Below are 23047 nucleotides of genomic sequence, written 5' to 3'. Positions count from 1 at the left end.
AGGCTTAGTCCTCGAGAGATAATAGAGAAGTGCTCTGCGAACATCTAAGGAATGTAGAGCCTTTTCCAATGGAGTGGTCAGCGTCTTGAAGAAGGTAGGCAACACCACATCCTGATTTATGTGGAAGTCCGACACAATCTTAGGCAAAAGGGTGATTTCTGGTCGAAGGAGAACCTTATCCGGGTAGAAACGGGCATAAGGGACATCCATCCAGAGTGCAGTAAGTTCAATCACCCTGTGGGCAGTGGTGATCGCCACCAAGAAAGCAGCCTTCAAGGAAGTCAGTTTTAATGTCGCCGAATGCATGGGTTCAAATGGAGGTTCAGTCAAGGCCAAGAGAACCAGCGAGATACTTCATTGTTAAAGTGGCGTACAGATGTGGGGGTACAAGTCAGAAAGGCCTTTCAGAAAACTTTTGCAGGAAGGGTGGGAGAACACCATCTTACCATCCCATCCCGGGTGCTTAGAGGACAGTGCCACCAGGAGGACTTTGACACATTTGAAAGCTTTGCCATCTTCAGAGAGATCATGTACAGTAAGACCTGCTGGATGGAGGCCTCCTTAGGGCGGAAGGTATGCCTGGAAGAGTAGACAGCAAATCTTTTCCACTTGCTGGCATAGTTTCGCCGTGTAGACAGTTTACGCTGGTTCAGCAGGATCCTCTTTAAGAGTCGATCCTCCATGCTGTCAGTTGCAGAGTTAGAACTTACGGGTATAGTAGATGGCCGTCTTCCTGAATCAGGAGGTCTGGATGGTTCGGAAGTCTTTGAAAAGTGTTTGAGGCTAGTCTGAGTAGATGTGGAAACCATGCTTGATGGGGCCACCAAGGCGTGATCAGGATGCCCTTCACATGGCCCAACAACAAACGTGCTACAACCCTGATCACAAGAGGTAGAGGGGGGAACATGTAAGTCCAACGCCCCGACCAATCTAGTTGGAAGGCATCCCCCAGGGACAGAGGTTCATGACCTGCTCTGTAGCAAAACAGCTTGCATTTCCTGTTTCGCTCTGTAGCAAACAAGTCTATTTCCGGGTAACCCCAGAGCCGGAATATGTTGTGGAAGTAAGCATCGTTCAGCTCCCACTCATGCCTGATCTTCATCAAGAAAGAACGGCTGAGGTCATCTGCCAGTATATTGTCTGTGCCCTTGATGTGGATGGCTATTGGCGTAATGCTGTTTCTGATACACCAATGACAAATCTGAAGGCTCAGGACACACAGAGACCTGGAGACTGTCCTCTCTTGTCTGTTTAGATAGGTGTTGTCCAGCTGTAACTGTACAACTCGGACTCGTAGCATTGGTTGGAAGGCTTTCATCGACTGAAACACCGCTAACAATTCCAAAAAATTTATATGCAGATGGCTCTGTGAGCGTGTCCAGAGGCCTTGAGTTTTGGTGGCATTGCAATGACCACCCCACCCCACCCCCTCAGGGAAGCATCCATCCTCACCCAAACTGATCAGGGCCGGACTGGGGGCACTGAGAGGGTGCTGGAATGTATGTAGGGAGGGGGCCAGGTTTTGAGCAGAATGGGTAATTAAGGGTGGGAGTTGGGGTGCAGGGGTGGGGCGGGGCGGGGCACACCAGGTGGGGTGGAACGGGTGGGGCACACCGGGAATATACCCTGTTGCCCTAAGGGCAGTCTGAGCCTACTTCTCACGACCAATCAGAAGGCGAGGAGATGGAGCTCTCCGGACAGGGAGAGGGAGAAAGGGGAGCTGGGCAGCTGGTGCGAGGAGAGCCCAGCGAGCGCAGCAGGGCACACCAGGCGAGGGTGCACCGGGAAAATGCCCTGCTGCTCAGTGGGCCAGTCCGAGCCTGAAACTGATGGAGCCTGAGGTTGGAAAGGCACACCTCTGAGTAGGTTGGCCTTCTGAGTCCACCAGGACAGCGAGCGCAGGATTGACAAGGGCACCCTCAAGAGTTTAATCGGGCTGTCTTGCAGTAGATTGAAGGAGGAAGGAAACCACATCTGCAACTTCCTCATCTTTGTTGAACGGTGGACTTGCAAGAGGCCATGAGGCCCAATAGGCGCTGCACATGATGAGCTGGTTGCAATGGGTTGCTTTGAAATTGTTGTACCAGGGACTGGAAATGATCCTCTGGAAGGAACACCCTTCCCAGGGTAGCATTTCACACAGCCCCAATGTACGAGATGACGGGCACAGGTGTGAGGTTGGATTTCTTCCAGTTGACCTATATTCTGAGATCCTGGAGAAGTTGCAACATATATTGTATTTGCAAAAGTAACTCGCTTTTGTCCCGCAACGACAGGAGCCAATTGTCTAGGTAAGGGTACAGCTTTAGCCCTTTTGTCTGTAAGTGGGCCACTACCACCGCCATGCACTTTGTAAAGACACGTGGGGCAGTGCAGAGTCTGAATGGTAGCACTTGGTACTGGTAAACTGCATTTCCTACAGTGAACTGAAGATACTTCTGGAAGGATGGGCAGATTCCTATGTGAAAATAGGCATCTTTGAGGTCTAACATCACCAGCCACAGTTCCTGATGGAGAAGCGGTAGGATATCCTGCAACGTTGTCATGCGACACCTCTTCACTTGGACGTATTTGTTCAGATGTCTTACGTCCATAATTGGTCGAATCTTTCCATCTTTCTTCGGGATTTGAAAATAACGGGAGTAGAACCCCTCCCAACTCCGTGCCCATCGCACTGGCACAACTGCTTTCTTTTGCAAGAGTTCCTGCACCTCCTGGCACAAGGCTGGAGTCGCCTTTGTAAAGCGGATGCCCCGGAATCGTGAGAGAGCTTTGAACTCTATTGCGTAGCCTCACTGAATAATTTTTAATACCCAGCGATCTGAAATGTCGGGGGGGGGGGTAGCAGTAGTAGAGTCCAACATCTTTAAAAGCGGGTCTAACGGAACCGCTTCTGCATCAGAATGATCCTCCTCCTCCAAAGAGAAGGCCATGGGTGCTTTAAAACGAAGAGTCATGGTAGTGATATTCGCTGGCGTATGCAAAACCGAAGGTCGATCCCCATCTCTCGACATCAACGGAGACCTGATAGGCATCATAGCAGGTCCCAAATCATGGGCGGAAGTTATAGCGGGTAACGATGCCGGTACCGTCTCTGTCGATGCTGATGTCGATGGTGCGCTCTATGTTGAGGTCATTGTCGAGGTCGATGGCACTGGGGCTCTCAATGTCGAAGAAGATTTTGTTTACTGCTGAGACGGAGACGTTTCTTTTGGTATCGATGTCGTCAATGTCGAGCTAGAAGCCCTCGGTTTCGAGGGGACTAGTTCTTCTGGATGGTGCCGTCGATACCAAAACCACCTGCACTTCTTGAGCCGTCTTTGGTGACGGCGTCGAGCTCGAGGTCGATAGTTTTCGAGCCTGTTTCGCGGGCTTTTTGGCAGCAACCATCTTATCACCCGGCCTCTTTAAGGACTTAGAGGTAGTCTCAGCGGGCATAGAGGTTTTAGACTGAGCCAAACCCAGGGCCCTCACACCTTGTGGAGATTTTGACGAGGTTGAAGGTGCAGTTAAGACCTCAGCATACAGAGCCGCCCTTAGACGAAGTTCCCTATTCCTCCTCATCTGCTTTGAAAAGGACTGACAAATTTTGCAGACCAAAGTTGCGTGGGCTTCCCCCAAGCATATCAGGCATAAGCTGTGGCCATCCTGAAAGGGCTGCTTCACCTTCCATTTAGTACAGCGTTTGAACGTTTTCTTTCCCTTAGGGGTGTCCATTGTACTCACTCCACAAACAATCCGTGATCTAAGTCCGAGAATCCATCCGCTCTATTCGACATACACAATCGCCAAGCAAGGTAGCAACAAAAAACAGTCCAAGGTCAAAGCCAGTAATCAGTCAGTCCAAATCGCAATCCAAAGAGTAGCCAAAAAAGTCTGAAATCAGAACAATACAATAGTAGAACTTTTGTAAGTTTAGCAAGGAACCAAAACGAAGGAGCTACAGAAATCGCGAACGATCCTCATGGCGGTCGAAAAGGAACTGAGGTGCCTGCGCTTCCTCCCGCCTTAAATAGCCACATGGTCACAATGGGCGGGGCGCAGGCACCGAAGAGGAGCTGTAGAACTCAATACCGAGAGGCTTCCGCACAGGCGCAGAACCCATTCTAATGGTTTCAATGGATCATGATCCAGATCTTCAATTTTCTTTTCCCAATATTTTTAAAAACCTAGATCATAAAGGAGAATTTTAAGTCAGATGCTCACACACCATTTTGTGAATTCTAATTGGCTTAATAAAAGTTATTATATTATAATTAACTTTTGAATTTTCTTCTAATAGATTGACTCCTGTCTACAACCTTGGAGAAGCTGCTGCCAGTCTGTGTAGACAGTACTGAGCTAGATGGACCAGTGGCAGCTTCCTATGTCCCTATGTCCTATAACTTGGTTATCTGTTTTTGATCCAGAAAGGAGCATAACCACAGAAGTGAGTGGAGAAGGGAAGGACAGATATCCCTTTTTAAAATCTGGGGTGAGAAGCCATATTCCCTGTAAGAGGAAATCCCAGATGATGTTGACTACAGGTCCCAGAATCCCTAGCTGCAGTGGGCTTTGGCTGAGGATGCTGGGAGCTATAGACAAGAACATCTGGGATTTTCTGTTAGAGGGAACACTGGTGAGAAATTAATTTGGGCTCTTCTATATGCAGCCACTCAACCTTTAGTCTTCAAACAAACCTTCCTAGCTTGAAGGAACTCTCCTTTTGCAGCTTCCCACTGGAAAATGTTAGGGCTCAGTTCTGGAACAAGTGAGGAAATGAAGAGTGTGTCTGAATATGGATAGAGTGCATGCCACCATCACGGGCTTTGAAAATGCACCTGTTCAACCAGTATTTCATTAGGTTTTAAGAAGTTTTAAACTATTTGATCTGAATGTTTAATTTGTATAAATATTTTAGGTGATTTTAATTGTTATGCAAACTGCCATGAGTCATGTTTTTGGTGATATACAAATATGCTAAAGCAACAAATAAATAATGCAACCATACATCTGGGATTAAGAGGTCTGGCTTCAAGATACACCCAAGTACCAGTAAGTCGTTTAGATAGTGTGCTTAATTTCTAAGATGAAAAATTTGGATTTCACAGAATATTTTAAAGAGTAACTTCACATGGCACCAAGATATAGGAGGCTTATATGCTGTCTGTGGAAAGGGATACCAAGAGGGGAGAGCTGAAATCATTTATGCAGACAGACCTTGCTGCAGTCGTTGATCAGTACATATATACAGAAATCTTGTATGCATTGCTTGCTTCCTTGGGGATATTCATATCCTCATATCATTAATGAAAAACTGAGCAGAAAGCCAGCTGGGGAATGCCTCAACAGAAATATACATGCTGTAGGAGGGCAAGGAGTACACAGATACGAGGAGGATTAATTTTAGAATAATCCAATTAGAAAAAACCTTACAAGCTTCCTGCTTGTTCTCCATGATTTCTTACCACTAACTGCCGCATGCTGCTTCAAATATTCTCTTCTCACATTTATGTTTTTCACTAGGCATTGTCTTGCATGAGCTCTTCTCTCTTTTACTGGATCTTTTGCACATAATGCACAAATGGCCATATACTCCAGTGGTAGCCGCAGCCTTGACAGGCCTTTGTGAAGTTTCTGAGCAAATGCTTGTCTAACCTGGTAACATTCATCCTGGAAGGGAAAAAAGGCATTTTATGACATGCTCAATATCTGCTTAGGAAAATATAAGGCCAAATATCTTTCAGTACATACATTACATTTGTTGACTGTGTTACAGATGGGTCACATTATGTTTGATGTGTAATTAGCACACAAAGATATACCTCAATGCCCAAATCTATCCCATAATGCTCTCCCTTTTTGTTTCCTTACATTAATGGCTAATGCACACAGCTGGTACTGTTCTAACGTGATGATTTCATGATAACAAGGCTCCTGTGCCAGCTTCACAACAGCACTAGCAGCGGCTAGTCTCAGACGAGACATATCAGGTTTGCTGGGGGAGAAAAAAAGAAGAATGATGCTAATTAGTGTGAAATAATTAGACTGCTTTGTGCAAGGCATATATACCATTTCATGCTTGGTTTGCATTTTTTTTTTCACCAGCCCCATCTTCTATCTAGATGTTATAGTAGAAAATGATATAATTAATATCTGTTGAAACAAAAGGAAAAACTGGTATGGCATACTGCATAGTTTATAGCACTGGATTTCTACATTCAGCACTTTGACCTATGTGCATGGCTTGCAGCACTAGAGTGAGAAATACGCATGCAGCACTAAATAGAGGAGTCAGCTATCAGCTTTCATAATGCCAGTCACCTGTTCAGAGGAACAGGGGACACTAGTACCCATCACAACTCTCTCCTGATTGGCCAGGCATATGCTGCAACACCTAGGCAGCATTTGACTTTAAACAGATCTGGATCAGAACTAGAACATTTTTTCACTTTCTGAGTCAACTGACAAAAATTGCCCAAAGAGCTGTATTTATATACCTAATTTTCCCCTGTTCTGTCAAGTCTCCATCACTGTGTAATATTGTTGTCAACAACCTCAGGGTAGAGGTTCCTGATTTACTGTGGTTATTCTTCATTCCTAACAACCATCGAACCATCATCTTGATGGCCTGCATCTGAAATAAATATTCACACAAATATAACAGATCAATACAATATGTCTGATAATGTAGTCATGAAACAGAATAACTCAGAAAAAGCTTTATCAGAAACGGTATCGTCATGGAACTGGTACCTAATTTAAAAATGTACACTTTCTATTTTCTTTCCCTACATGAACCTGGACATTGATTCATAGTAAGTTAGGGCTCTGCCCTTTTATAGAACAAATGTAACCACTCCACAGGCTACTTGAGGCAGTAGATCATAGTGGAGAGGTGCCCACTCCTATTTTTACTTTAATTCAATTTTTCAAGGCAGAATATCTTCATGCCTTTCATGGAAGAAGCTCCAAATTTGAACGCGTCAATCAGGAGTAAATGTGCTCTGCCTTTATCAGCTTAACAAGTTGCCTTCTTCCTTGAGCCCAGTGCCAGGATCAGCAAACAGCAAACCCAGTACTATTATTTAAATACCATTGCAAAGCAGCATATAAATCATCAACATCAAGGGAGCAGAAGCTGCCATTCTACTGAACATTTATTTAGTTACTATGTTTGAGGCTTCAAAGAAACATGGCATGGTCATATGAACATATGAAGCTGCTTTATACAGAATCAAATGACAAGTCATAATTTAGTATTGTCTGCACTGACTAGCAACAGCTCTCCAGGGTTTCAGATCAAGGTCTTTCCCAGCCTGACTTGGGCATGCCTGGGATTGACCCTGGAACCTTTCTGCAAGAGAATGACTGACATTTGGGTGACTCTCCAAAGAGTCACACAAAGAGAATGACTGACACAACAAGAGGAATTACCACACAGACACAGCTGATGTTCTTAATTGTCAGCAACAGGTAAGTGCCTTTGCCTTCAAACCTTGCTGCAGACTTTCCAGAGGCATCTGGCTGACAACTGTATGAAACAGGATGCTGAACTAGATGGACCTTGGGTCCAGCAGAGTCTTATGTTTTTCATCCATGTATGCTGAGCAGCTAAATATGTTTATACTCTTCATCAAAGTTAACTGTTAACCGTGTGGAATGACTGGTTACCTCTAATTAGCATCATCCCCTTCAACTTATCTAGACTGATATTTAACATACAACCACCGACTTCCTGATAAAACATCCTTTTAAAAGCTGAAAGTTAATCTGAGGAAGGTCTGCAGTATTCAACAGCTTTCAGAACAACATATTAACCCATATGTAAGTATTCTCAACAACAGATCTACCTGCATCCTTTGTATAGCACAAGGCTTGACAAATCCCAGGCGCCAGGGAATCACGAAATCTAGAAATTTAACCATGGTGCCTAGACTAGGATATTCAGAGGTAAAATTGTATAATAAAATGTTTATTTGTCCTAGGCAGCCATATTTCTGTTCCAAATATGTTGCTTAGAAAGGGGGAAAAGAGAAGCCCATTTATGCTCCCCCTCCACAATGTCTGTCACAAAGTCCAGTAATTTGTGAAGTGGCTCCTACCATCCTAAGAAAATTTGCCAAATATAGCAAGAAATTAAAGGTGAAGCCTAAGGCTACAGCAGAAATCTGCAGTTACAGAGCAAGAATTACATTTGTTACCAGTTAGAGAAGGTTTAATACCTCAGTTGCTAACTGGAAAATGTGTAATGTGGACACCTGGTCCCTATAATGCAGAGATCTGCTTTTCAAAGCAATTTGTGAAGTTGAATTAAACAGTAGATTGTAAGTGCTGCGAAAAAATAATAAAAACGCATGCCAGCAACAAATTCATGTTTAGAAGGGCTATTGAAAAATAAGCCACATACACACAATATTCTACTCTAGTAGTCCAAACACAAAATTAAGATGTGTTTATCATGTCAGACATCTCAAGAGTGTGACTAGAAACTTCATTAAAGTCAAAGAATCAGATGGAACAAGAAACAAACAAGTAAAGAGTATCATTTTAGATAGCTGGCAATATGATACAGTCAAGATAATTATGTAAACACAAACTTTTAAGTGACTCACTTTTACAAGCGTCTCAGGAGAAACTTCTTCATCTGGCACCCAAAGCTTAGTTGTCTTTTTCCCTGGCATCTAAATAGAGTTCCATATTTTATTATTTAATATTTTAGACAATATTTTTAACATTTATAATTATTTCTCCACATCTTTACGTTAAATACAGGCTCCAGGTTGATAAATTATATCCTGTAACACAGTGGCCAACATATGCTGCACGTTGAATAATATTTTGTGCGTGCAACAGGAGAGGGGCAATTTTTGTAGACTACCCCCTTCCTTCCTCTGTGCCACCAAAAATACGTCCCTGAGGAATAAGGACATATTTCTTAGAGACAAAGTGTGGCAGAAGAAGATTCTGCATGTGCAAAACATTATTTGGCACATATAGCATTAGTCTGGATGTTTGCCAGACCACAGTTTTGTGATCCAGAGCAAGGATTTAGATTCAGGTGTACAACTGTAAACACTGTTACTGTCCAGACATATGCCAGTTCAGCTAAATCGATATTTTTCTTTTACGAACAGAAGTTAAGTGCTAATTCAAGTGCTTTTCTAATGAAAACATTAAAGAGAAACTAACGTGAAAACTTTCAGCAGTGCTCATCCATGTGGAATGTTATCTGCATTCTTATTGAAAACCAAACAGCAGAAATAAAGGATATTTGCACCAGGAATTTCTTTTGCTGAATTATGAAAGGTGGGAACATCTTTTGGGGCAGGTTTAATTTTTGAGCAGGTTTATTTTTTGAGACGAATTACAGTTCCTCTAGCAGCAATTTCACACTTGCCCTTATGAAAAGAGCAATGTGTGAACTAGTTCTAAAGAATGGATTACAGTATGAGACAGAGTGGGATTAAACCCAGATAATGCATGTAAAATGGGTGTACACTGTAATCCTTAGAGAATGCATGTGCCTGCATATGGTGACAGTGGATCAAGCTCTATTTTAATAAGGAGGCGACACTCCCCAAGCATAACCTCTGAGCCAGAGATAAAAATGACCCCCACCCCCACACTTTTTCAGTTTTGAAAAACTGGCCAAGGCATGACTTGCTCCAGAAAACCTCAAAATATTTTACAAGATCTGGATATAGATACAGGGAAATCAACTACAAAAAGCTTCAATTCTTTCCGCATGGACAATGGGGCTTGCATCTTGAGTTGGCCCCTGGAAAGTATTGCTATCTCCCACTCACAATGCCTGTGGAAGGGGAGAGCGAAGAAGATCTAGTTTAATTTGTTTATGGAATTTGAACTGATGTTTTTCCTCATTTCACCTTAGGGAAGTTTCCTTAGTTTTAATACTGATTCAAGAAGAACACATTGACTGACAAGAGGAAAATTACTCAAAGTAGTCTCACTGAAATTAAAAAGACAAGTCTGGACTACTTTGAGTAATTCTCCTCACATCAGCTATTTACTGTAAAATCATTCTTTATTAGAATATACTATTTTATTTTCTCTATGTCTGAATTTCTTAGTGTAAAAAATAGTGTTACAATTAAACATTCTTACCCTGTCACTCATTAACAAATCCTTAACAATAAAGGTGGCCACCAAAGACTTCAATGGAGCAGCAAACTGATCAGGTGCCAACAAAGCTATGTGACCAATGGAAACCAGAGGAGTAATCAGATGTTCAAGGTTGCTTGGATCAAGACTCTTATGTAGCGGCTAAAATAAAAATATAGGCATGGAGTATAAGTAAAACTACTTATTTCAATCCATACACCTATACTAACAACCTATGAATTAAAACCCCTTCCCATTTTTCAAAACAGGTTGCTCGCCTGTAACTATTGATCTGGAAATGATCTGTTTGTAGTCCTAAGAGTGGGTTCTGCACCAACGCGGGACCATTTGGGCAGAATTGACTAGGTCTTCAAAGCACTAAGCCCCGGGGTGCACTAGCTCAGTTTTGGCGGGCTAGTGTTTTCTCCTCAGATCCCGGAGGACCAACATTGGGATCCAAATGTCGTATAGAACCAGTGTACAGTTCAACCAGGTAATTAAGAGTCTTTTACCCTGCAAACATACGTTTTGTCACTTTGCATTCTGCAGCGGGACTGGTGGGAGGGTCTTAGGATTGCAACGGATCACTTCCAGCTCAATAGTTACAGGTGAACAACCTGTTTATCTGGATCGTAATCCATTGCACTCATAAGAGTGAGTGACTAAATGAGCTGTCAGTCCGGAGGCAGGTGTAGTATGCTACGGTAAGATCCTTTTCAGCACACCCCTCCCAAAAGTGGCCTGAGCTGCAGAGTATAAGGTCCAATGTGTAATGCTTTACAAAGGTGTGGTCAGAGGAAAAGGTTGCTGCTATGCAGGTGTCTCTGAGCTTGATGCCTGCTGCGTGGGCAGCAGAAGTAGCATAAGCCCTAGTATAATGGGCCCTGATAGTCTTAGGAGGTTCCACTTTTTGGTGCTTGTAAGCCAGGAAAATCAGTTCCACGATCCAGTGGGAAAGTCTCTGTCTTGAAATGTGTTAATCTTTCACATTACCCTTGTAACCTACAAAAAGATGTTTTGTTTTCCTATAGGACTTGGTCAATCTCAAGCAGAAGAGGAGAGCATGTCTCGCATCCAGAGAATGCAACGAGCACTTAAGAGGCATCATGGGATTCCAGGAAAAGGTAGGTAAAATCATGTCACTATTAATATGAAAGTCAGTGACCACTTTAGGCCTGAATTTGGGGTCCAAGCAAAGCACCACTTTGTCCTCATGAAACTTTGTATAGGGGGCATCAATACGGAGAGCATCTCATTCGCTGACCCGGCAAGCCGACATTATGGCTAACAGAAAGGCCATCTTCAGCATTACAAGTTTAGGAGGCACCATAGCCATGGGCTCGAATGGGGGCTCTGTCATGGCTGAAGGAATGATAGACAGGCTCCATTGATCAGTGGGTCACCAGATAGGCGGGTAAAGACTGTTCCAAGCCTTTAAGGAACCTCTTTGGCTTGTGCCCCTCCCTGAGGGTTTACGTATGTGATCGCTGTAGTATCGTCCAGGCTGATTTGGACAACTTTGCCTGTCAGGGACAGCTGGAAGGATTTGAAAGCTTGAGATACAGCCAGGAGCTCTAAAATGTTGATGTGCATCTGGCGTTGGCTCGGAGACCACAGACCCTGTGCCGGAAGATCCCCACAGTGGGCCCCCCAGCCCTGCAAGGATGCGTCTATTGTCACCCAGGCAGAAGGTTGAGGTACCTGGAAGGGGACTCTGGACAGCAGGTTGACTTCCTTGGTCCACCACTGAAGGGACATAAGGATTGGCGGAGGAATCGAAATACCGATAGAAAACAAAGTTGATGACATCTGAGATGAAATCTTGTGAAGTGCACGGTGGAGTTGCATGAAGCTATCTCTGGACCTCATGGGCTTTTTGCCTGGGTTGCATCACGAAGGTGGTCACTAGAGATTTGATGCCGAGGAAGTGTTCCTCAGACAGGAACATGCTATGTTTGTGAATCGAGAACTGCTCCTATGTAGTCTATGTGCTTGACAGGCTGCAGCCTGGACTTTGACCAGTTGACCTGAACGCCCAGAACTTTGAACAGATTCAGGACTGTTGATACTTGTGAAGCTAACTCATGCCGGAAGCCAAGATATGGAAAAACGGTCAGAGCTCAAGCCCGAAAATGAACCACTATAATGGCCATGCATTTTGTAAATACATGGGGTGCCGTCGCCAGTCCAAACAGAAGGACATTGTACTGGTAGACGTGGCGACCCACTGTGAACCTGAGAAACTGTCTGTGGTTGTGCTGGATCCCGATGTGGAAGTACATGTCTCGGAGATCCAATGCTGTGAACCATTCCACCCCGTGGAGAGGAGGAAGGATGCTCAGCAATGTCACCATGTGAAACCTGCGCACATCCTCTTAATGATTCAGCCACAGTAGGTCCATGATTGGCCATAGTCTCCCATCCCACTTGGGGACCTGGAAGCAGTGCAAGTAAAACCCCGCCACTGATCTGTCCACTGAACAGGCGATATTGCCCCCTTGTCCAAGAAAGTCTGAACTTCCTCCATCAGTAATGGGGATGCAGGTGTGTACTTGATCCCACTGAACGACAGCAAGAACTCAAACTCTATGGCATAGCCCATCTGAACTATGAGAAAGACCCAACAGGCTAATATTACGTTGCGCCATGCAAAAACATGACTTGCCAGCCTGGTGTCGGAGGCAGCTAAGGTGGTAGGTCGGAGAGAAGTCAATAGTTGTGATTCCTGGATGAGGTGATTCGGTGGACTGACCTCGAGATCAAAGGTGCTGCTTATTAGAAGCAGCGGGTTTAGGGTGTTGGCCTTGTGAGGCTCTAGCCTTTTGGTTGAAGGGCTTCCTTCCAAAGTGTTGGTACAGTTTACGGAAGTCTCTCATCAGTTTGCTTGTAGGAGTATTGTCTCCACTCATACTGGCGGTACTTGGGAACATAAGATTGCCAGGAGCTGAAAATGTTTTAGCCGTGGACTTCAATTTATTGATTGACTCCTTAGTGGAGTCCATTGTTTTACATAAAAGACCCTTTCCACTGAAGGGCAAATTTTCAACCCTGTCTCTCATGTCAGGTTGCAGTGCAGTAGAGAGCAGCCAGGCATGCCTCTTCAAAGCAATGACACTCAACAAAGACTGAGACTCATTCTCTGCCAGGTGTTTGATATTGGACAAATGATCCTGCGTGAGGAGAGTCACTTTGGTATAGACTATTGTTAAACTTGGCCAGAAATTATTCCGGCAAGAGGTCAGCCTGCTCCTGGAAGAGCTCATCCCAGAGGGAATGGGTATATTTGGCAATGCAGGTATTATAATTAGCAATCTTCACTGCCAAACGAAGTTGAGTAAATCTTACATCCCAAGACGACCAATTTGCGCCCCACTTGGTCCCCTAGGGTAGTGTGTCGCCTGCCAGATTTGGAGGAGGATGCACAATCCACCACAATTGAACAGGGGGAGGGGAGTACTTCAACAGAAAGTCATCTTCCTCCTCCTGGATCCTGTATAAATTCTCCAAACACTTGGAAGTCAGAGCAAAAGTCTGTACGTTTGCCATGGAGATTTAACTGCCTTGGATATAACTGGCAGCATGGGGAGGTGTACTGGCTGGGTGGAGGCGGTAGAACTGAAAAGCCTGTAGACAGGATTCTCTATATCTTGAGTTTGCTTCTTCAGTTCCAACAGAAGCACTGATGCAATTTCAAAGATCTGGTGATGATAAGAATGCATCTCTTCATTTGGAGAAGTACTGTCAGAGGGCACCACTTTGAGAGGGGGTTCAGTAGGATGTTTGGATGAACCCAAGGTAGAAACATTAACAAATTGGATTCATAGTCATCCACGAGCACCATGGTCCAGAGGAAACAGGGACCTTCTTCTTGGGCACCGTCTGAGTGGTGGATGATGTTGTGTCAAGGACCACAGTTTGAGTTGGCTGGCTCTTTTTACGTTGGGGTCGAGGCACATCCACGGACTGTGTGGAGATGCAAGAGAGTAAAATAGGATGCTTTGGCACCGTAACATCCTCTAAAATTAGTGAGATAATCTGTGTTTATTTTGAAGCCAGAGAAAGGGCCGGCGGCAGCATAGGGGTGACCTGAATCCATGTCGAGACTAACGTCACAACTGGAGCAGGCAGATCCAGGGTGGTGGCAACCTGGGTAGCCAAGCGAACCATCGACGTTAACAGTTGACGCCGAGCCTTCCAAAGCTTGTACTCTTGATAGTCCGCTGGAAGCCCAGGGGGAGTGTAGGTGTGTCTAAATTGCATCTTCCCAACCACCTTCATTTATCAAACCCCGTGTGGCAACACAGTCTCTTGCGGCCCTCCAGCGGTGTGTATTAGAGGGCTGCGGTGTCAAAAGTTGGCCAACCACAGAATGGAAAGGCTGAAGGAGCAGAAGAGCCCGGCGTATTTGGTTTAGAGTGGGCCATTCCTTCCTCCTCGGCGTCGAGACCTTGGCTTAGAAAGCCATAAAATGTCGAGGTTGACAGTGTGCTCAAGAGTCCAGCAAGTTTAAGAGGTGCTGGGCATTGCAAGGTCCTAAACTGGCTTCCATGTCATCATCGTCTACAGAGATGCTGAAGGAAGCTGGAGAAAGACGTAGAGCCTGTAGAGCCGGATGAGTGGCCGGAGATGGTGATTGTAGTGGCGTTGTAGCCAGGGAGAGAGAGCGCTCTCGACGCCGAGTAGACCAAGTCGTCTGACACCACGATGTCGAGGTGGACATCAGAGCTCGGCATTGAATTGAAGGTGACAGAGGATCCAGGTCCACAAACCCGGGTTGCAGGGCATAACCAGGCGTCACAGGTGCTGACTGGAGTGATGTCAGGGAAGGTGTAGCTCAGGATGCCATGGCAGTCTCCCCCGTACTAGACTGTGCACCCTTCTCCCAATGTTTCTTGGGAGGAGGCACCTCTTCAGCATCAGAGCCCCAATGCCGAGACTTGTGCCGCTTATGATGAGAAGAGTCTGAAGGCAGCTTTGGTGCTCTGAATGTGCTGGTTGTGGCACTCGAGGAAGCTCAAGTCAAGGATTTAGACTGTTCGGCGACAGTTCCTGACCTCGACACCGAACCCGATGTTGACTTTGATACCGTTCCTGACGTCGAAGGCATGGGAGCATCAACTGGAGACCTGGGCATCAGAGTGCTGGGACGGAACGCATTCATCATAAAAGGGCAGTTCTCAGCAGAAGGGTTCTGTTCTTTCTCATTTGATGACAGAAGATTAAACAAATTTTACAGGTGGAGGTGTTGTGTTCTTCCCCCAAACAAAGGAGACAAAGGTCGTGGTCATCCGCTGAAGGGAATTTAGCGTTACAGCAGAGACAGTGCTTAAAAGTATTTTTCTTATTCACGGTGCAATAAAGAAACAAGGGCAAATACTCAAATAGCGTGAAGTAATAGCGTTCCAAGTCAAATAGCGTTCCAAGTCAAATCCAATTTAGGCCACTCAAAGTCCAAGGTCATAACCGAATAAGCTGTCCATTCATTGAGAAAAAAGCGCAAACACTAAGAATAAGAATGGTCCAGTCAGAGTCATAACACATTAAAAACTAAACAAATTTTGTTCTTTTTCCCCCCACAGAAAAACTGTTCTGGTTCGAGGAGCTCACTGTCTGAGGTGTCGACACAATGGCAGTCAGAAAGGAACTGAGGAGAAAATGCTAGCCCGCCCAAACTGAGCTAGTGTACCACGTGACACGGGCAGGGCTTAGTGCTTTGGGGTGCTAGTCAATTCTGCCTGAATGGTCCTGTGCAGGCACAGAACCCACAATGGTTCACGATCCAGATCTAATGAAACTTACTACCACAGTTTAAATATTTTTCAGAAAGTGTAGTTTAAACATGTTAACATAAATCACAACTATAATAGGGCATTTGCTGGTGCCTTTTACTGAGCAATTCAGACTTATGACAACTCCCCACAGCAATACAAATGCACTATAAGGTATCTTTAAATATGTTTACCTCAAATATCTGTGCAAATTGTGTTTCTTTGCTGGAAAATATTGCATGGATACAGTGAATGGCATATTTGGCCTGGCGAGGTGGTCCTTTTTTAGCTTTGTGATGGAGAACTGGAAGCAAAGCTCTAAAAGGGGGAAAAAATTACTGAACTCACACATGTGAACTCACACATATTTTAAAGTCGATAACCATCATAAATGTAACAGTTGAAAGATTTCATTCTCTGAAAAAGGAGGAAATAATGCACTTTATATAAAAATACACCATTTTTATCCATTGTTATTGTAAAACACAGCTGTTCCCTGATTGGAGATGGCAACATTTAGTATGTCAGTCAGTTATACTACAGCTTGGGTAGTAGAGCAGAGCTGCTTGGGTCTTCGTTGCCTTAGGGACTACCTGCTTCCATGCGAGTCTCCGGAACTCTTCCCTAGGAAACAAATCTAATACATGTAGGCCTGAACAATGTAACCAATGTCTCGGATCAAATCCAGGAATCCACACATACAACCTATTCAAACAAAATATCCACATGTGGATGCCCAACACTTTGGAGACAGAATAGCACACTAGGTGGACAGGGAGGCAAGAGGCACATTCACTTCACCACATGTAGTAGAGAGACTGGTAGAGTATACTGTCTGAACTCTTTCACAGAAAAGTAAAACCACAACAGACAGCATGGAGCTAGCCTATGCAAGTTGGACTCAAAGTGTGTAGGCCCCTTTCCAAGTGTCAAGCTGAAAGCAAACCTTCAGGCCAGGAAAATATAGGCCGAGACTGACATGATCCCAAATCCCCATCATACACAAACTGTTTCAATGACTACACAACTCTGCACACACAAGCAATATATTGCAATGGAAAGTGGTCATGCTACAAAGACTTGACTGCCAGAGGGCAAGTAAGTTACATAGCTCTGTTTTAATCCCAATATTCTAAAATGTTATTTAGTGTGGAGCTGCTTAACAGAACACCACAATTCCATTTAACTCACGATCTGATGTGTGGGAAGTCCTCTTCAATTTTGCTTCCCGTGTTCTTGAAAATTTGCAGTGCAGCTTCAGCCACTTTTTCATCATCCATTTTCAGACATGCTAGGAGGGATTCAAAAGTTTCAGCTGAATGGAACGAGATAGGGTGTGTAAACGAAAGCACCTGCAAGAGTAAGTGAAAAAAATCTTGTAATACTTATTTCCCCTCCTAAATTCTGTTATCCCATGCAAACTGAACAAATACATTTTGTGAAGATCAAAAATATTTTTATATACATAGTGATCTATATTTTGCTGAGGTAATCTTTATAGAAAACAGGACAAAAAGCATGTCGAGCAAAATCCCCAAAAAGGAAAATACCCACTCAATACCAATGGCAGAACTCCAAAGGCTTACAGGAGCTCTCAACCATGCAATTAAAATGCACACAGAACATACGGGTGAGAAGCTTGAACACAGACCAGAACCTCATGCTCTCCAGTTATCATCAAGAACATGATCTGACTATTCAGCACTGCAGCTTAAATATAGCCCCTGGCTGAGGTAATATTCACAATTGTTTTTCTTGCCTTAGACTAAGTTGCTCAAACCAACAGCACAGCTTCAATTTTTAAGTTGTTGTGTCAGTATCATAGCAGATCAGAACCAGACAGCCATAGTTTAACTGACTTTTAGCATTCCTAAAGCTTTCATATCCAGAGAAAATTATTAGTAAGGTTACTAATTTTCTATTTGCTATCTGGTATTTACAAATTGGAACCAACTATTTTCAATACGAACTGCTCTCTAAAGACAGCATAGAACATGGGAAAAGAAAGTTCATGTTATCCTTCTAAAATTGAAATATATGGATGGCACTTTGTATCATGAGGGTGCAAATTGTTTCTTTCCTGGATGGTCATCTAACCTCCAGTAAAAGTGTGCTGTCGAGTCGATTTCGACTCCTGGCGCCCTCAGAGTCCTCTGGTTTTCTTTGGTAGAATACAAGAGGGTTTTACCATTGCCACCTCCTGCACTAAGACAGTTGTTAGAGCTAGAGAAGATGTGTGATTGCTATAGGGATACTGCTGAAAATGCCTCTCAAGCTGGTAATTATGTCTACAGGTAATTGGAGCAGCACCATGATCTTAATCAGACCTGCTCAATTTAGCCCCTCCCCCCCGCCGCAGTTGTTTTTGGACTACAAATCCCATAATCCCCAGCCACAGTGGCCAACAGCCAAGGATTGTAGGAGTTGTAGGCCAATATCTGCAGGAAGGCCAAAGTTGAGCAGCCCTGATCTTAATCAAGCATCAGGCTTCTTCTCCATATTCCTGCCAGCCACCACCTTAAATGGCACAGTAGGGAAATGCTTGACTAACAAGCAGAAGCTTGCCGGTTTGAATCCCCGCTGGTACTATATCAGGCAGCAGTGATATAGGAAGATGCTGAAAGGCATCATCTCATACTGCGTGGGAGATGGCAATGGTAAACCCCTCCTGTATTCTACCAAAGAAAACCACAGGGCTCTGTGGGCGCCAGAAGTCGAAATCAACTTGATAGCACACTTTACCAACAAGGGCACAGAGGCTTCCAACATGCAAGCTCCTATATACACATGTGTGTACTTGTCATTACTGTTGTCACAGGGTTGATTTGATGCTGGGAGATTGTTTTTGGCACATTCATGGTAATAACAAGTATGTTCTCGCAGATATAGGAAGATAAAAGCATATTCTCGGGGGGTGGGGACGTTTGGTGTACATTTAGTGACCAGAGATTCACTAAGAAAAATGGTTACATTCTATCAGTACTGCCAGGAGGACACAGCTATGAGGACCAATAATGACGGATCTATTACAGAGTGTCAATGACACTTAGCAGCCAGTGCAAGAATTTATGAACTCTAACCCCTGCTAACTTGGCAAAGAGGCACCTTTTAATGTGGTGATTCTCTTTATTTAGCAGGGGGAGAGTAACTGGCCCTATCCACCTCCAGCACAGTAACTCCAGTGATTGTTGCTGGTGTCTATCTTATGTTTCTTTTAGATTGTGGGCCCTTTGGGGACAGGGGTCCATCTTATTTATGTATTATTTCTCTGTGTAAGCCACCCTGAGCCATTTTTGGAAGGGCGGTATAGAAATCAAATTTAATAATAATAATAATAATAATAATAATAATAATAATAATGATGATGATGATGATGATGTTGTTCCACTATGGAGCAGCAGCATGAAGCTCATAAATGTGGCCATCTCATTTCCTTTCAGGTAACCCACAAGTTTTCCTCTTGGAAATGGGAGACTGGATATAGACTCCAATAAATAGATTTATACTGAAATACGTTGATTTATTTATGGCACTTCCACCTCAGCTGAAGTAACATGTTATGCTCAGCTAACAGGATTCCAAAATGATAAAATAGTTGGCTTTTTTAAAATAGCAAAGTGTGATCACATCTTCTAAGTATGTGGTGATTATTTAGAAATCCAATTTGTAACATCTTAACCCTTAAATAAGAAAAAACTATTATAACCATTCTGCTCTCCACATGCAAGATCTTTACCTTAAGCAACTCAAGACCTGCCCTAATTGCCTGATCAGTAGGTACACCTTCATCTTCATCATCAGCAGTTCCATCGATAGATTTGTTCACTTGCTTAATAAGGGCACTAATAGGAGGAAGAGATCAAGTTGTTCATTCAGTTTCTGTCTGTTACTAGTTCTATTCACATGCTTATAACTAACACATACTTTTTGCTTTCTGGTTAAATTAGGATGACTTTAACTTTTAACAAGGAGAAAAGCAAATAGCTGTGAACTGACAGTACTGCTCTCAGTGCAAGCTATTCTAAGCAATATTTTCTATTACTTTCACACTTTTTATGAATCTACACACAAACATACATTCAAAATAGAAACACAGTGCACAGATAAATTGTAAATTTATAATCTATATAATCCACAAAAACAAAATAATCCACAAAAACAAAATTTACATTGCAGGTTATTTTTATTTTAAGCCAAATCACTGATTAAGAAGCTGTCTCATACAATCAGGTTTTTAAAAAAATTATATAATGCCTCAACAATTTCAATGGGCCAGTTCAGACATCACACAGAACCATGATTAACACCTGGTTCTATGTGATGTCCCCAAGCCTCAAAAGCATATAGCCCCATCACATCACATCACATAGCCCCATCACATCACACAGAACCATGATTAACACCTGGTTCTATGTGATGTCCCCAAGCCTCAAAAGCATATAGCCCCACCCCCACCCCGCTGACCAGAATGAGCATCTATCTACTTCCAATTTAAGATAGAATAAACCAAAAATGGTTAAGAAGTCTTCAACCAAGTCCTGAAGTGAGTTACAGATCATAGTAGGTTAAATTAAAACCAAGATTGGTCATTACAATCGATCGATTTTGGTTTATTCCAACCAATTTACTTAAAATAAACCACAATCTGTAACCAAAGTCTGAAGTGACTTACAAATCACAGTTTATTTCAAGTAAGTAGGTTAGATTAAAAAATCAAGATCAGTTATGACATCTGAACTGACTGATCTTGGTTTATTCTCACCTACTTACTTGAAATAAATCCTGATCTGTAACCAAAGTTTGCAGTGAGTTACTTGAAATAAACTGTGATCTGTAAGTAGGTTGAATAAACCAATATCAAATGGTTCAGCCATTATAACTCATTTTGGTTTATTCTAGCATTAACTGGAAGTAGATGCTCATACAGGCAAAGAAGGCGGAAGCATGCACTCCCAAGGCTTGGGAAGTCATGAGGAACCAGGCTTTTACCCATGGTTCCATGTGACGTCTGAAGCAGCCCAACATCAAGCATTCTAGCAAACTACAGACATGAGTATCAAGAGTTATTTTTAGCAGTTTAACCACTAATACAAGCATCAGAATAGTGAATGCAAAGTTAAACAGGCTCCTGTAACTGTTGATCTTTTGGTGATCCAGTATCATTCACAACGTGGGCTGTCATCACAATTTCTGCACAATAGTCCGCATGGAAGGAATTCAAGCTCCTCATAGCACTCTGGTGCTCTGCCCTTGTGCAGAGTGCATTCAGTATCTTCGGCGGTAGAATTCCAGCCGAACTCTTCTTCCCAGCTCAGTTTCTGAATGACAGCTGTTATTAAAAAAGGACTTCTCAAAGTAATTTAAGTGAGGTAGCTAAGTACATCCAAGGAGTGGGGAGGCTGGGTGGGTGTTGTGAATGATACTGGGTCACCAGAAGAGTAAAAGTTACAGGTGAGCAACCTATTTATCTTAATGCTGATCAAGTATCCTTCACAATGTGGGTGATTAGCGCGCTTTCCTAGAAAGGAGATGGGTTAAAGGATGTGTGTTAGAGAACTTTCTTTAGTACAGCGTGCCCAAAGCCAGCCTCGGTCGCAGATCGGATGTCTAAGGAGTAATGCTTGACAAAAGATAAGTTGGAAGGCCAGGTAGCAGCTTTCCATATCTCAGAGAAACCAATACCAGACAGGTGGCCACAGCCCTAGTGGAAAGGGCTTTAATACCACAAGGAGGTTTTACGCCTTGTTTGTCATAACAGGAGATCAACTGGACCAACAATTCCGAAACTCTTTGTCCAGAGATAGGTTGGCCTCTGTTTGTGCCTTCAAAAGGCAATGAAGAGTCTGTTGGATTTTCTAAAGTCTTTGGTCCTGTCCAGGTAGAAAAAGGAGTGCTCTCCAAACATCCAAGGAAAGGAGTATTCCAGGGCGGGGAGAGTCAAGAATTCATGAAAAATGTAGGGAGGATAATATCTTGGTTTCTATGGAAACAGTCAACTTTAGGTAGGAAAGCAGTTATCTTTCTGCATAAATACTTTATTTGGAAAGAACACAGTAAAAGGAATGTAAGCTCTTAGGGTGGCCAGTTCGCTTACTCTCCTAATCACAATTGAGATTACAGTGGGTAATAACAATTAGTGAAGCTGACTTTAAGGAAAGACATTTAAAAGAGGCCATGGATAACGGTTCAAAGGGAACCTCTAAAAGGAGTGGAGAGCACGAGAGAGAGGCTCCAGGGTTCAACTGGCTTTTTAACTGGTGGATAGAGATTGTTCAGACCGTTGAGAAACCTTCTGCAGTCAGGGTGAGAGAACAAGGTCTTAGCGTTCCAACCTGTGTGTACTGCAGACAGGGTTGACATATACACTTTGATCGATGAATTAGAAAGGCCTGAGTTCTTTAAGGAGGTCCAATATAGTAAGGCTTGGTGCATAGAGGCAGTAGATGATTCGAAGCCCCTAGACTTTGCATAGCTCACAAACCTTCTCCACTTACAGGATTAGTTACGTCTGGTGGAAAATTTCCTCTCATGGAGCAAGGTCTGGTCTAAACGTTCACCCTTCAGGCCGTCATGTTCAATATTCGGAGGCTGTGATGAAGGACCTTGTTGCTGTTCTGCAAGAAAAGGTTTGGATGCTGGTGAAGGTGGTGATGGCAGCCTTTGGACAGTCGCAAGAGGAGGGGGAACCATGACTGTCTCGGGCACCATGGTGTGAGTACAGGAGAACTTTGTTATATGCAGATTCTATATCCGCGGTTTCACACATTCGCAGGTGTCTATTTGACATCCAATTTCAGTATCCGCAGGTACTAAAGGGTTAAAACCCATATATCCGTGGTTCCTAGAGGGCCGGAAGTGAGTGCTGAGGTCTGCCCTCCATATTGTTAACAGGAGCCATTTTGTGGCTCGTTTCTTTGAGAAAAAACTCATTTTTCTTCTATTTTTGCATTTGGGGGGACATCTGGCAGTCTGGCAGGCATTGCTGGGCACAAGGAGACCCCACAGAGCAAGGTAGAGTGCTTTTTATTGCAGCCTCTTAATCAAACAAGCATTTTCAAGTGATTTTTTTTGTGGGGGGGATTGCTGGGCACAAGGAGACCCCATGGAGCACACTACAATAGTTTGTTTTGGTTTTTTGTGGTTTGTTTTGCTTTTGGGGGGGCTTTTTTTCAACT

The 23047-nt window shown here is 43.6% G+C and overlaps 1 protein-coding gene across 2 annotated transcripts in view; it reads right to left on the bottom strand.

Moving 5' to 3' along the window:
* The window catches only part of PDS5B (PDS5 cohesin associated factor B), a 152981-nt gene that overhangs the window by 29959 nt on the left and 99975 nt on the right, over positions 1 to 23047 (bottom strand). For both annotated transcript variants that reach the window (XM_053308801.1, XM_053308800.1), the window contains exons 18-25: positions 19609 to 19714; positions 17064 to 17224; positions 16067 to 16190; positions 10108 to 10266; positions 8595 to 8663; positions 6480 to 6616; positions 5854 to 5977; positions 5448 to 5652 (exon numbers count right to left, since the gene is read on the bottom strand). In XM_053308801.1, the coding sequence (XP_053164776.1) occupies positions 5448 to 5652; positions 5854 to 5977; positions 6480 to 6616; positions 8595 to 8663; positions 10108 to 10266; positions 16067 to 16190; positions 17064 to 17224; positions 19609 to 19714 (1085 nt within the window). The remainder of the gene's footprint in view (positions 1 to 5447; positions 5653 to 5853; positions 5978 to 6479; positions 6617 to 8594; positions 8664 to 10107; positions 10267 to 16066; positions 16191 to 17063; positions 17225 to 19608; positions 19715 to 23047) is intronic.

The sequence above is a fragment of the Hemicordylus capensis genome, chromosome 3 (assembly GCF_027244095.1).
Source record: "Hemicordylus capensis ecotype Gifberg chromosome 3, rHemCap1.1.pri, whole genome shotgun sequence".
NCBI classification, from domain to species: domain Eukaryota; kingdom Metazoa; phylum Chordata; class Lepidosauria; order Squamata; family Cordylidae; genus Hemicordylus; species Hemicordylus capensis.
Note: the sequence above shows the minus strand (reverse complement) of the source record. Positions and strands in the feature narration are given on the sequence as shown.